Below are 12,876 nucleotides of genomic sequence, written 5' to 3'. Positions count from 1 at the left end.
CTTGACAGGGAGTACATGCACTATCTGAAATCCATGAAGTCCTAAATTCTTGAACAGGTGTGGTCCCAGGCTTTGGACGCCCTGTGCCCACTGGGGCCCTGATGCTCGGGAGTACTTGAACGTGCTGCGAGAGGAGCCGTGCTTTCTCGTAGTCCTGCTTCATTCGATCATGCAATTCTCTTGTAACTCAAACGCCAGAGTTTCCAATTTGTCTTGGACGGAGAGACGCTTGTGACAGAACCCATTCCGAGGCCCCAACCCAATTATGCTTTGCATCGTTTCAGACGCCGCTCAGTTAGACCGAGGCCCATCTGGACGTTCATGGCTGTGATGGATTCCAGCATTGTGGACACAAGTTCGCCAGCCTCGCCTTGACCTTGGAAATGTTGTGGTATTTTACAGTGTGTGGTGACATTTATGAACCCATTTGGGCACCCACAAAGAGGTTGATTTCCATAGATTAAATGTCAAGTTTGAAACTGTCCAGAGTAATTGAATCGCGGAGTGTCGTCCACTTAGATTCTCAGCTGGGGCTGTTGACTGGACGTCTGGGCTGTGCGACGAGCCCCGGAGCAGCTCCGTGCGATGAGCCCCAGGGGTAGCCCCGACAGCTTCGGGCAGACAGAGGCCGGGGGTGGGGCGCGGTGGGCGTGAGGAGGGTCAGGGCAGTGGAATCTGACGTCCAAAGAAATGTTGCCTCCTTTTTACTTAAAATAAAACACACGTATGGTTACTTGGTAGATAAATTATTAGAGGCAGGAAAAAACCCACCAACGAAGGTTTTTAAGCTGTTGGTTAGTTCTTAAAACCTGCATACTGACATGTGAAAAGGGTGAAGAAGAATTTGTACTTGGACACAAGTTAAGTACGAGTCATTAAGGGGATTGAACGCGTGTCCACAAACCTACAGTAAAGCTTCATTTCAATTAAGGAGTAGCAAAAAGCATCAAATAGTTTCCTAGAAACGTAAATGTCTTTGTGTTCTCATTGTCCAAAGGGTATGTGCGCCTTCAGACCTGGAGTCTCTCCCGCTCTTTTAAAAGAAATTTTTAGAACGTATCGCCCCCGTGCTGAACATGCCGTCCCTGTAATGTATTTATCTTTTAACGGGAAGTTTATACGTTTTGACGGCCTTCACCCCCCCTCTCCCTGACCACCACCAATCTGTTCTGCTTCAGCGAGTGTGGTTCCTTTAGGTTCCAGAGAAGGGAGATGCTACAGGGTTCGTCTTTCTCTGTCTGCCTCCGTCACTTAGCGTGATGCCCTCGAGGTCCATCCACGCTGTCGCGAGTGGCTTATGCGAGCAACCTGGCATCTTCTTTATCTGTTCATCTCTTGATGGCCACTTCGCATATTTCCGTGTCTTGGCTCTCATAATTAATGCTACAATCGACGTGGGGGAGCAGATCGCTCTTCGAGATGGCGATTTTGCTTCCTTGGTCTATATAGCCGGAAGCGGGCTTGCTGGGTCATATGGCAGTTCTGTTTTGATTTTTTGAGGCATATCCACTCTGTTTTCCACAGCGGCTGGATCAGTGCGCGTTCCCAGCCACCGTGCACGAGGGCTGATCTCTCAGATGTTTCTTCTCTCGAGAAACTGGAGTTGAGCAGGTGTGGCACGACTCTGGAGGTACTCATCGTCTCCAACAGTACCCAGCGGACGTGAGAGACGCGACAGTCTCGAAAACCTTTACAGCCCTGGCTCGTGGTCTTTCTGGAGGCTTGTCCTTGTGGCGGGGTGGCCTGCTCAGTCTCGTCCAGGGCATCTGTGTCGACAGTATCCACTGACCCGTCTCGCTAATGTCAGGCTGCCAGTCCACATAGACCGGTCAGTGAAAATCAGAATTAAAGTCACACCGGCAAGTTTCAGAGGAGTCGAACCCAGCATGTTGAATCCTGGTCCCGGCTTGGTCAGGATGCCTGCAGGAGTCCAGACAGGTCAAGGGAACCCGTCTTTTTTGCTGCCAAACTGTTACGGGCGTGCACGCAATGGAAGATGGCTCTCAGATTCGTTTTATGAGGAGGAATTAGAATGAGAACAAAAACCAACACCTGTCCCCGGCAGCCCATCCCAGCCCGCAGGTGTCTGCTGCCCCACGCCTGGCGGTTAGACGGAGCCGCGATCCTGGTGGGCTCGGATGATCGGCGCCGCACCGTCGTCCTTCCCGGCTGCTCCGCTCAGCCAGTGGTGGCATCTGATCCCAATAACCCCCTCACCCCGGGTTTCTTCAAGAGCAGAGACATCGCTTGCAGAGATCACCAAGATGCCAAAACATTAGGTCTGCAAAGGGACGGGCTTGGCCACGCATCGCATGTTTCGTCTACACCAGGGTGATTGGAAACATATTGGGAGTTGAATGGGCCGCACGATCTGTTCTCACGGAGACAGGCCCGAGTCAAGACCAGTGAGAGACACGGGCTCGGAGGAGGGTGTTTTCTGGGCAGGGGAGGAGAGGGGGAGGCACCCTGTGCCCCGTACTGTTCTCATCTCCTGGCCCACACCCTGAAGGACCCCTCTCCCACCCCCGGGGGAGATGTTCCTAGAGGTGTTCCCTAGAGGAACAGAAGAGGTGAATGTCCACAGTCACGGTCAGCAGGACTGTGCTCCCTCTGACCCCTGTAGGATAGAACCCTTCCTTGTCTCTTCCTGGCTTCTCATGGTTTGCTGGCAATCCTTGGCCTTCCTTGGTTTGTAGACACATTGCTCCGGGTCCTGCCCCATCACCCTATGGCCTCCTCCCTTGCCTGTCTGTCCTTCACACGTCCTCCTCTTGCTACAAGGATACCCATCCTATTGGATTAAGGGCCTACCCTCCTCCAGGATGACCGCTCTCCATTCAACTAATTACATCTGCAGCGACGCTATTTTCTATTCTGGGTCACATTCACAGGTAAGAGAGGTTAGAATTTTGACATCTTTTTAAGGGGGCGTAGTGGGGCACAGCTGAACCCGTAACATCTTGCTTCTCTTTTTCTCAACACTTACAGAGCTCTGACATTTCCCCTTCAAATGTGTGGTCTGGGGTGGCAGGCAGGATGTGAGCCATGGTGACTGTGGGCCTTCTTGGGGGTCGTGAGGGACCCCGTGGCAGGGGCTTGGTGTGGGCACCCCGCTCTGAGGGGATAACAAGGCTTCCTGAAGGGGCTGCTTCTCTTCCCTTCTGGCTTTTCCAGGGGGAAACCTGGGTTGGGGGGGCCGTGGGGGGACAGAGAGCCAGCTAGGTGGCTCGGGTAAGTCCTGCTCTGTGGCTCTGTTCTTAGTACCCCGGTAGCTGGCCTGGAAGTGGTCCGCAGCCAGCGCCGTGGAGCAAGAAGGCTGCTCCCTGCAATCACTTTCTGGAGATTTACAGAGAACAACGTCTCTGAACACGAGAGGCTCTTCGGCCGGGGGCTTCTGGGATTGCAAGGCTCTGAGCCCCCCTTGCAGGGGATAGCCCAGATTCAGCAGGACTTCCGTCCCCCTGCTATCTGGTGTCCTCAGTGTCACGGAATCCATCTAGAAGCCTGCTAGAAAGGCCAGTGCTCGAGGTCGGGGGAAGGTTCTAGATGAGGGATTCTTGGATTGGTAAAGCATGTCCATCCACACTGGGAGAGGAAGGTCAATAGGAGAAGTTTGGGGGATAGGTTTTGGGGGCGGACTGCGCCCTGCAGAAGTGCCCCTGCGCCCCAGTCAAGTACAGAGGGAGGAACCCACCCGTGCCCTCTCCATGTCTGAAGAAGGCATCGAGCTCTGCTACTCAGAAACCTACACAAACCAGCTTGCAGAAGCGTCTACCAAACGCTCTCCTTTCTCCCTCCTTGGGGTCTGGGTGGAGGGGCCTGTAGGCATGCGGGCTTTTCCTCCTGGGCCTCTCACCAATGGATGCCTCCGTTTCCACCCCTGTGTCCGCCCCTCATTTGTAGCACCTGGGTCAAAGCCTCAAGGTTAATGTTAAATGTCTACGGTGGAAGGAAGACCGCCTGGCTGGCCAGCTCGGCGGTCGTCTGTGCTGTAACAATGTGGCCAGGACAGGTAAGGGGGCATGGGTAGGTTTGAACAGAGACTGGGAGACCCAACCTTTCCAGGAAATCTATACTCAGTGGCAAATCTTGGGCTCATTTCTGCCTTTAAAGCTGTTAGCTTATTGCAAATATCCCGGGAAAGGAGGATTGACGCATAAACCGAGTGCTCTGTTCCTCCTGAAAAGCAGGTCCTGGACCATCTGGGTGCGGAGACCCCATCAACGATCTTGTTACAAACAGGTGGTGAGAGGTATAGGATCAAAAGCAGTAAAAGACCTAGAAAGAATTTTGTTTTTAAAATTAAATCACTTTGTTCTTTTGAAAAAACATACTTAGAATTCCCAAAGTATATTAAAAAAAATCAGAGCATTTATTTTGCCTTATTCATTATATAAGCCAAGAATGAGTGAGTGACGAGAATGTTCTGGAAAGGAGGGTTGAAGGGTTATTTCCTGTTCTTTGCAACATCCGCTGAGCAAGTGTGGAGGGGAACTCCATCTGCAGAGGGAGCCCGGGGGGCGCCCCTCTTCCTGGGTGTGGACACGAGGTGCCTGGTGGTCGACCGGCTCTTGCCAAGGGCCCGCAGTCCATCTGGACTCAGTGGATGCCTTGTTTCGGCCAGCCTAGCTCTCTGGCATACGCCCCCTTGCAGCTTCTGATCTCATAATCATGCTCTAGACACTTGTTCAGGCCCGGCAACCCGGATCTCCAGCCGATGAAGCCCTGGGTTGTCTTCGGGACTGGGGGGGACGGAAGGACCTGGAATGGAAAGGCGTGGGGTTTAGCCACCCGGGGGCCACAGTGACATGAGGGTTGTCCACAAGGCCTCAGGATCGGCATGGGAGGCCTGATGGGGAAAAGACAGGAAAGAAAATATCCCGAAGGAAGGGGAGCCCAAGGCAAGCACGCTTCGATCAGCTGGATCCCGAGACTCCCTTCTCCCCACAAAAGTCACGAACGCTGAATGTGTTTCTTTATCTGGTCACGCTTAACACGTTCATTCATGACCTCCAGTGAATAATTTACATTTGACAGTAGAGTAGAAAGGGGGAAAAAGTGAGGTGTAGAAATATCAAACACTACAGTTCACACCACCCTCTATAAAACCCAGAGCAAGATCGTCTGATGGTATCCGGACTCGGCTGGTTTGGCTCGGAAGGCTTCATGGTACGCGGATGCGCACACCCACGCACGCCCCAAACTGTAGGTACCACGGAATGGAAAGCGATGGAATTTAATTAAAAACCAAAGGGAAATAAGGTTCTGCCGGAGATGAAAGAAACACAGTTGCATTTGTCAATTCCTTGGACAGACTTGAAATACTTGGAAAATGAGGGCAAATGTTCAGGCTGTTTCTCCCCTTCCGCTCGAAACGATGTTCTCTGTTCTTCTTTCACAGGGCGATCTGAATGAAGACAACGGGGGGATATTTGTTCGAATAGGAGAACCGAGACGGGGCGGTTTCGGAGGCTTGGGATGATGCGCGCAACCTCAGCACAAGGGGTCTGTGTGCGAGGCAGCGGCGGCGGTGGCGGGGGGCGTCCTGGCCCCTGGCACACAAAGCCCCCAAACATATGTTCTCGATGAACTGCTAAAATTAATCTCCCGAGAGGCCACACTCAGGAAGGTCATCAACAAATGCGGAAAGGGCGGGCGCTTCCCTGCCTGTCCAGACGGGCCCTTGGGACACAGACTTGCTTCCAAGTCTGCCTGCAGCCCGTAAGGGGGATGCGGGGGAAAACCACCCTCGGCTGCCAGCTTTCATGCATCGGGTTAGCAGGGAGATGAAAACACGCTGTTGACCAGGGCCTTGTGGGAGAACATGCTGGTTCGTTGTCTGTGAAGGGCGACTAGAGAAATTATCTCCCAAACGTGAAACTGCAAACATCCTTCGACCTGAAATGGGACTCCCAGCACTGATGGTAAGACAGCCTCCTATCGGAGTCTCACACGCGGGGCAGGGCAGTGTGCTCTGAGACGGGACACGCTGAACAGAAACTGCTAGGAGAAACAAGGTACATAAAATACACAAAATATGGTATAATTAGTGCAGCAAGGGAAAGAAGGCTAAAGATCCACACAACACGCTGGCCTGTGCCTATCCGTTCTCTGGAAGGAGTCGTGGGAAACCGAGAGTCGGGGGGTTGCTTTTCAGAACATGCCTTTTGGGGTAGAGGACACCTGTTAAAACAGATCGATTTTAAAGGCTCTAGCCACCCAAAGAAGGGATGGGAGGAGGAAGAAGGGGACTGTTTCTTCAGCAAGGAAGGACATTCAGTACCTGGACTGAGGTCCTTGTCCCCGAGGCCCTTTGCTTCAGTCTTCCTGGGATGAAAGGGGTTTGGTGGTGATTACATCTACTTCTAGGGTCGCGGTGAAAATAAGATGACCACGTAAAGTACTTAGTACGGTGAGCAACCACAACCCGGTAACGAGAGCCAGCATTTTTTGTGGGCATTAGATAAAGGCACCGTGAGACATCCAGAAGGAGCTCCCTAAGATGCTAACCACGGTCAGGGCATATATTATTTTAATTTATTATTTTGCTGTATTTCCAAAATATCAGCGAATCTGCACTGCTGGATAGATGAGGGGGAGACATTCTCAGCATATCTCAGTGGAGCATAGTTGTTTATTCAGCCATCAGACATGCACCCGCCGAGCACTCTCCACCAAGCACTCACCACCGAGCACTCACCATTGAGCACTCACCACCAAGCACTCTCCACCGAGCACTTACCACTAAGAACTCTGCACTGAGCACTTACCACTGAGCCCTTTCCATTGAGTACTCACCACTGAGCACTCTCCGCTGAGCCCTCTCCACTGAACACTCAGCACTAAGCACTCTCCACAGAGCACTCAGCACCAAGCACTCTCCACTGAGCATTCAGCACTAAGCACTCTCCACAGAGCACTCACGTGTGCCAGCCTCTCTGTCAGACCCCGAATGCATCAAGAAAAGAAAATTCGTAGAGCCTACCTCCTCCCACCCCTGGCCACCTTCGGTGTGAGTTTTCATCCCTTCTTTCCATCAGGACACAGAACTGCTTTGTCTGTAGCCTGTCAGAGGGCAGCATCCAGGACCAAAATGACGGGCCCATGCAGGGAGGCCCGGGGATGTACCCAGCTCATCAGTTTCTAGAGGCATCTGACCCATGTCCATAGCTGACTGATCAGAGGTGGGAAGACCACCAAGTCTTCTCCCCTGAGGGATTGCCGGTCGCTCACTCGGCAATCACAGGGATCTTTTAGAAAGGCAGTCCTCACCATGTCCCAGCACTGATTTCCCATTGCAGACTAGGCTCAACTCCTTCCTCAGGCCCCAAGGTCCAGTGGGATTTGGCCCTGCCCCTGTCTCCATCCGCCTCCCTTCCCTTCCCACTCTGACCCACCCCCGGCTCACTGAGCTCCAGCTTCATGGCATCCCTTGCTGCCCCTGAAATATATCAAGCTTTGTTCTGCCTCAGGGTCTTTGTATATGCTCTGCTCTTTGGCTGGAAAGCCTTTCCAGGGCTGGATCCTTATCATCCTTCAGTCCTCAGCTCCGTGGGCACCAGCCATTCCCCTGTTGCCCTCCCAAACCTCACCTGTCTCTCACCTCCATGGCATCTAACATAGCAAATGACAATTTTGTTGGGGGGGGGGGTGGGTCCTGGGTGGCTCAGTCGGTGAAGCATCTGCCTTCAGTTCAGGATCCTGATCCTGGGGTCCTGGGATTGAACCCATGTCTGGCCCCCTGCTCAGCAGGGAGTCTGCTTCTCCCTCTCCCTCTGACTCACCCACTCATGCGCTCTCTCGTGCACGTGCAAGTGCTCTCTCTCTAAAATAAATAAGTGAAATCTTAAAAGAAAACCCCAATTTTGTTGAATTTCCTGTATCATGGTGCCCTCTCCTCCCACCTCCCCGCCCCCGACCCAGACTCATGGGCTGGAGTCTCGTCTCTTGTTTGCCACCGTTTACCCCACAGAGTCCCTGGCACCTGCTAACAGCCAGCCATCCCTATCGCTCCTAAAAGTGCCAGAGACGGTTCCAGATCCTTCGCAGGCATTATCCCACAGAACCCTGACACCACTTGCACAGGCAGGTGCTTTCGTGAGCCCCCACTGTACATGGGAAAAGGGAACATGGAGCCGTTGAGTCACGTGCAAGACCACACGGAAGGTGAGCAACCGAGCAGGATTTGGGTCTGAACAGTGTGAGCCCAGAGCCCAGCCCCTGTTACTATCTGCTGAATGACTGGCCCGACCCCGTCATTCTCCTGGCTTCCTTCTGCCTCTGCAGAGCTGAACGCCGTGACTCCTGCCTGTGTTGAGATGGGTGACCCGAAGGGCTCAGAAAGGCTGTGGAAACTGGCCTCCCCCCTGCTGGCTGCCACTCTGTTCTCACCTTTGGCGGTTGGCTTTGTGCCCTTGGAGCGAACACCCTTATTTCTTACTTAGGAAAACAAGGATTCAAAATGACTTTGCGAACCTTGATGTATTTCTCCACCGGGGTCACGGGCCGGATGCGGAACCGCTCGGGAAGCTCGATTTTGGGCTTTGGGGTGGGGGGTTCTTCTTCACCCTCGAGCAGCTGCAACATAACCCAGAGACGGGCAGCGTCAGACTGAGGTTCGTGGGAGCCTTCTCTGCATCACCCCCCGGAACGCGGCACTTGGCAGGTGACCTAAGCCGCGCTGAGAAACGTTCAGTAGCTTGGTGCAACCCCAGGGTAAGAAAGGGGCCGAGCGGGGACTGGCTGGTGTGGACAGTGGACAGGACACCTCTGTGTCCTCTACCACCTTTGGCAACCTGCTAATTTACACTCCCGGGTCATAACTGGAGAAAACTTCACAGGTTATGGACTCAAATAAATAATTGCCAACAAGATTTTAGGGCCAATCTTTAAAATATTAGAGGAGAGCTCCCATCCCCCCCCTTTAATTTTTAAAGCTATTTCGAACTCTTTGAAATCCCAATTTAATTACATATAAGGAATATTAATATAGACTATTTTTATGCATTTTATATTAATAAGGACTCATTTTATGCATAACATTTCAAGTTGTATAGCTCTGTAAGTATTAAAAAAACCTCATTAAGAATGGCATAATTTCAAAGTTGGGGGGATGGGGTTGAATTACAAATGGGGTTATGCTGCCTTGAATCATGAACGTTTTGAATTATGTCAGTCTTATGTGGTTCTGCATCCCTCCAAGGAAATGTGCCTTCTGGGTGTCATGTCCTGGAGGAGGTTTGAAAGGTGGTAGTCTGGTGGCCGCCGTCCCGCTGAAGCCCATATGGGCATTTGGTATCTGCATGGTGTTTTGTACAACTGAGCCACTGTTCTAGACTCAGATTTCATTTAAACCTAGTGATTTCTGGACTCTTTTGAACAATGGGAATATGGAGTTATCCTCTCTGCAAGCTCAGCCCTCGGCTGGGCTGATGGGGCTCCCCCTGTGTGGGGCTGGGGGGGTCTTTGTGGACATCCCTAAGGCTCCCTATTCATTTCACCTGGTCCTTTTCCTGCTCTTGTTACCCAGCTGGCTTAGGAAAATACCAAGAACATCTTCCCAGTAATCCCTCATACATCCATCTGGCTTCTACTTCTCACCCCATCTGGACTTCCCCATCGCCCAGGGAGGCAGCTGAGGACTCTCATCCCTCTTACAGATGGGGCAGCCCGAGGCCAAGTAGCCCTAGAATCAGACAGATCGGCTTCTCCTTTTGGCGTCTCCCTTTGTTAGTTATATGACTTCGCGACTCTCTGAGCTCAATTTCGCAATCTACAAAACGAGCATAAAACAGCCCCCTCCTCTGTGCCAGGGTCGTTGTGCAGATTAAATGAGCTGGTTCTGATGAAGTACCTGGAGGACGTCTGGCACGTAGTAGGTGCTCAATAAATTGGTGAAAGGACAGAGCCTGTAGGTTTTAGCTAACGGTATTCGTGTGCAACACTAACTTTATTCTTGGGAAGTCTATGCCTCCTTATCATTCATTCCTTGAAATAATCAATTCAATAACCTCTGGGCTTATCACATTTATATTTACCTCCTCGAGAGGCGTGGTTAAAAATCCCCAGTTCTGGGCCCAGTTTTGTCGTGCTTCAGTTTCAGACTTCAGGCGGTATTTCCTGAAAAAGAAAGTTCCCACGTGCTGGACGTATTTGGCAAAGGTCAAAGTAGCAAACCCTACAGTCCCCTGGGGAACATCTTACATATTTTGATGCCCCTTAATTGAATGACGAGTCTGCGCCGGGAAGGGAATTGGCTGCCAGAGGGAGCAAAAGCCCCTCGAGGGGGACAGGTGTCAAAAGAAGGTCCTGGTTGGGTGGCACACCGGGGAGAAGACGGGACTGGGGGCCGGGTCTGCCTGAGGGGCCATCTAGGGACAAGACTCCTCATTTTGGTGAAGTGAGGGGCGGGGTGAGTGAGGTTTCTGGGGTGCAAAATTTAAGGGGGTGCACCCTCCCAGGGTCCTGCAAGTGCAGAGCGGGCACTCTCATGACCTTGAGAATGAGCCCTCCTTAAATATTGCCCACTAGGGGGCCCCACTTGCCCCGCCCTAATCCTGGCCCTGCTTTTGCTCCACATTCAATATCATTTCTATATAATGACCTGCTCGTTGAGAGCTGGTGTGTTGCATTTGGCAAACGTCTAACTTAACATTCACTCATGTTGATTTTCAAGTTTCTCTTCCCATTTCGGAAATCACTATCTGTCCCCCACCCCCATCTCCCAGCGTCTCAAAGTTTTGGAGGTCCCTCAATGAGCTTTTTGCCCTGGGCACTGAGTGTCTAAACCAGAGTCTAGTCTAATGGAGATGTAATGTGAGTGCAAACACCAGCCGTGTACATAATTAACAACTTTCTAGCAGCCACACTTCAAAAAAAAAAAAAAGTGAAGGTAAGTTGAAGTCAGTTGAAGGTAAGTTGAAGTGAAGATGAAGTTCATTTTTGCTATTCCTTTTGGGGGGTTTGAAATCTGGTGTGTATTTCACATTTGCAGTTCACTCCAATTTGGACCAGTCACATTTTAAGGACTCAATAGCCACTTTGGACATTGGACTGAAAAATAGTCTAAAGGTTGAACCAGCTCTCTTCAGAGGGGACGGGCCATCTTATTTGGGTTTTGAAGGATGCATAGGAGTTCTGGTGGAGAAGGGAGGAAGGGGCATTTTACACTGACAGAACATACCTGCTATGGTGATTTTGTACATATCCAAGTAGGAGGTACTTGGATAAAGACAAAGATTAAAAAGATTAATAGTTGTATATTTTATGCCAAATGATACTGACTTTCCTTCGACAAGTGTGACACAAAGTTTCCTATAAAAATAAATCTGAGTGAAACAAAGCCGGTTTAAAGAAAAATATGAAGAGGTTAACATAGGTTTTACAAGGAAATGGCAAAAATCAGATAGATGGCAAATAAGAGAACTCAAGTTTAAGAAGCAAGCAGCTCTGCTTTACTGCTACTAAACTTTACTTACTTGCATCCAAATTAGTAACCTCCCATATTGGTTAAAACTTCAAAGAAATGGTATATTTAGCAATTCAATAGAATGTCAAATAAAAACATCCATTACAAATGTCTGCCCAATATAAGTCTTTTAGAAAAAGGATTTTTTAAGTTAAAATTTCTTACTAGTTTAAAAAGCAGGAGAATCAAGAGAATGTAAAAGGCTTATTTATCTCTCATTCAAATTGAACAAATATTAAGATTTTTGTTTTCCTTTTTATAAAAAAATTCGGTAAATCTTAAAAATAACATTTTAGTCGGCTCTCAACAAGCAAAGCTTTGCAGATGGTTGTCAAGCCAGATGTAGTTATCTTTCATCTTTCGCTGTGCGCCTGAGAGAAGAGGGAGAAAGGCTTTCTGGTCGTGCTCAGGTCCCTAACATCGCCCCGACCACCTCCAGCGCACTGTCCTCCCCGCCCGGAGGTCGACCACCTCCAGGACTCGGAGGGGAAACTGAGGCCGCCAGGTGTGTGCCCTTGAGGTGGGAACGGCCCAGCCCATCTGGGCATTTACCAGATCTCGTCCTGGGCCACGAGGTTCATGCGCTCGGCCGCAGCGGTGCTGAGAGGTTTCTGCGCCATGGGGGCTGGGGCTCGGGCGCCAGCAGCACGCACCAGGCCGGGGCTCAGCGTCTCTCGTCGCCAGGGAGACCGGTTGCCCAGCAACGCGGGACAGGGAGGCGGAGGCTGCCGCTGCACCTGGCTCGGGGCGGGGCCGCGTCCTTGTGCCTGCTGCCAGCCTCGGCGCCTCTGAGCCCCTCGCACTCCTCCCTGCCCACCTGCCTGGCCTGGGGGCAGAAGCCCCCCTTCTACGCGAGAAGCCCTGGGGAAACCTCAACACCTAACTCCCGGTCCCTTTAAAATTTAGACCTACATGGGAGGCACGTTTGCACATGGACAAGTGTACCGATCCGGAGGGTACCAAGCTTCATGCATTCTGTCCCAGAGAACACACTCCTGTGACCCCCGCCTGGATTAGGAAATGATCACCGTTTGGTTCCACTCCCGAGGAGGACGCCATCCTGCCGCAGCCTGTTTGGGGCCCGAGTTTTTGGCCACCGCGGTGCTGTTCTGAGTACCCCTGTCCGTGGCTTCGGGGGAGCACATGCATGCGTTATTCACTCTTTAGAACAATCCCCCGGTGAAACAGATCAGACAGCCGCCCCCCGCACAGCCACACTCCCCTTCCTGCCCATCAACACTGACTCCTCAAAACTGGGGTCTCAATCGTTTGTTGACTGACTTACCGATGTGAATGGTCTTCCACCATTGCGCGTCGTCATAGGTCTAGAACTGGAAAATGGGTCTAATTCAGTGAGCGGGCAGACAGCAGGGGGCAGGGGCAAGCACGAGATCCGCTCGTGCCCAGAG

General features: G+C 51.5%; 1 protein-coding gene across 1 annotated transcript; it reads right to left on the bottom strand.

Moving 5' to 3' along the window:
• Positions 1-4,599: 4,599 nt before the first annotated feature.
• C16H20orf85 (chromosome 16 C20orf85 homolog) lies at positions 4,600-12,087 on the bottom strand. The gene is made up of 4 exons (XM_045980343.1): positions 12,020-12,087; positions 10,038-10,119; positions 8,476-8,577; positions 4,600-4,761 (listed from the first exon to the last, which is right to left on the bottom strand). The coding sequence occupies exons 1-4, from the start codon at positions 12,085-12,087 to the stop codon at positions 4,600-4,602; spliced, it is 414 nt and encodes a 137-aa protein (XP_045836299.1).
• Positions 12,088-12,876: the final 789 nt, after the last annotated feature.

Source organism: Meles meles, chromosome 16 (genome assembly GCF_922984935.1).
Source record: "Meles meles chromosome 16, mMelMel3.1 paternal haplotype, whole genome shotgun sequence".
NCBI classification, from domain to species: Eukaryota; Metazoa; Chordata; class Mammalia; order Carnivora; family Mustelidae; genus Meles; species Meles meles.
Note: the sequence above shows the minus strand (reverse complement) of the source record. Positions and strands in the feature narration are given on the sequence as shown.

Excerpts from the sequence above, each read along its gene's own strand:
- C16H20orf85 (XM_045980343.1), bottom strand. The coding sequence starts at position 12,087 with ATGGCGCAGAAACCTCTCAGCACCGCTGCGGCCGAGCGCATGAACCTC. Across the intron at positions 10,120-12,019 it reads GTGGCCCAGGACGAGATCTG|GAAATACCGCCTGAAGTCTG; the intron begins GTAAATGCCCAG and ends TTTCTTTTTCAG. Across the intron at positions 8,578-10,037 it reads TAACCACGCCTCTCGAGGAG|CTGCTCGAGGGTGAAGAAGA; the intron begins GTAAATATAAAT and ends GTTATGTTGCAG.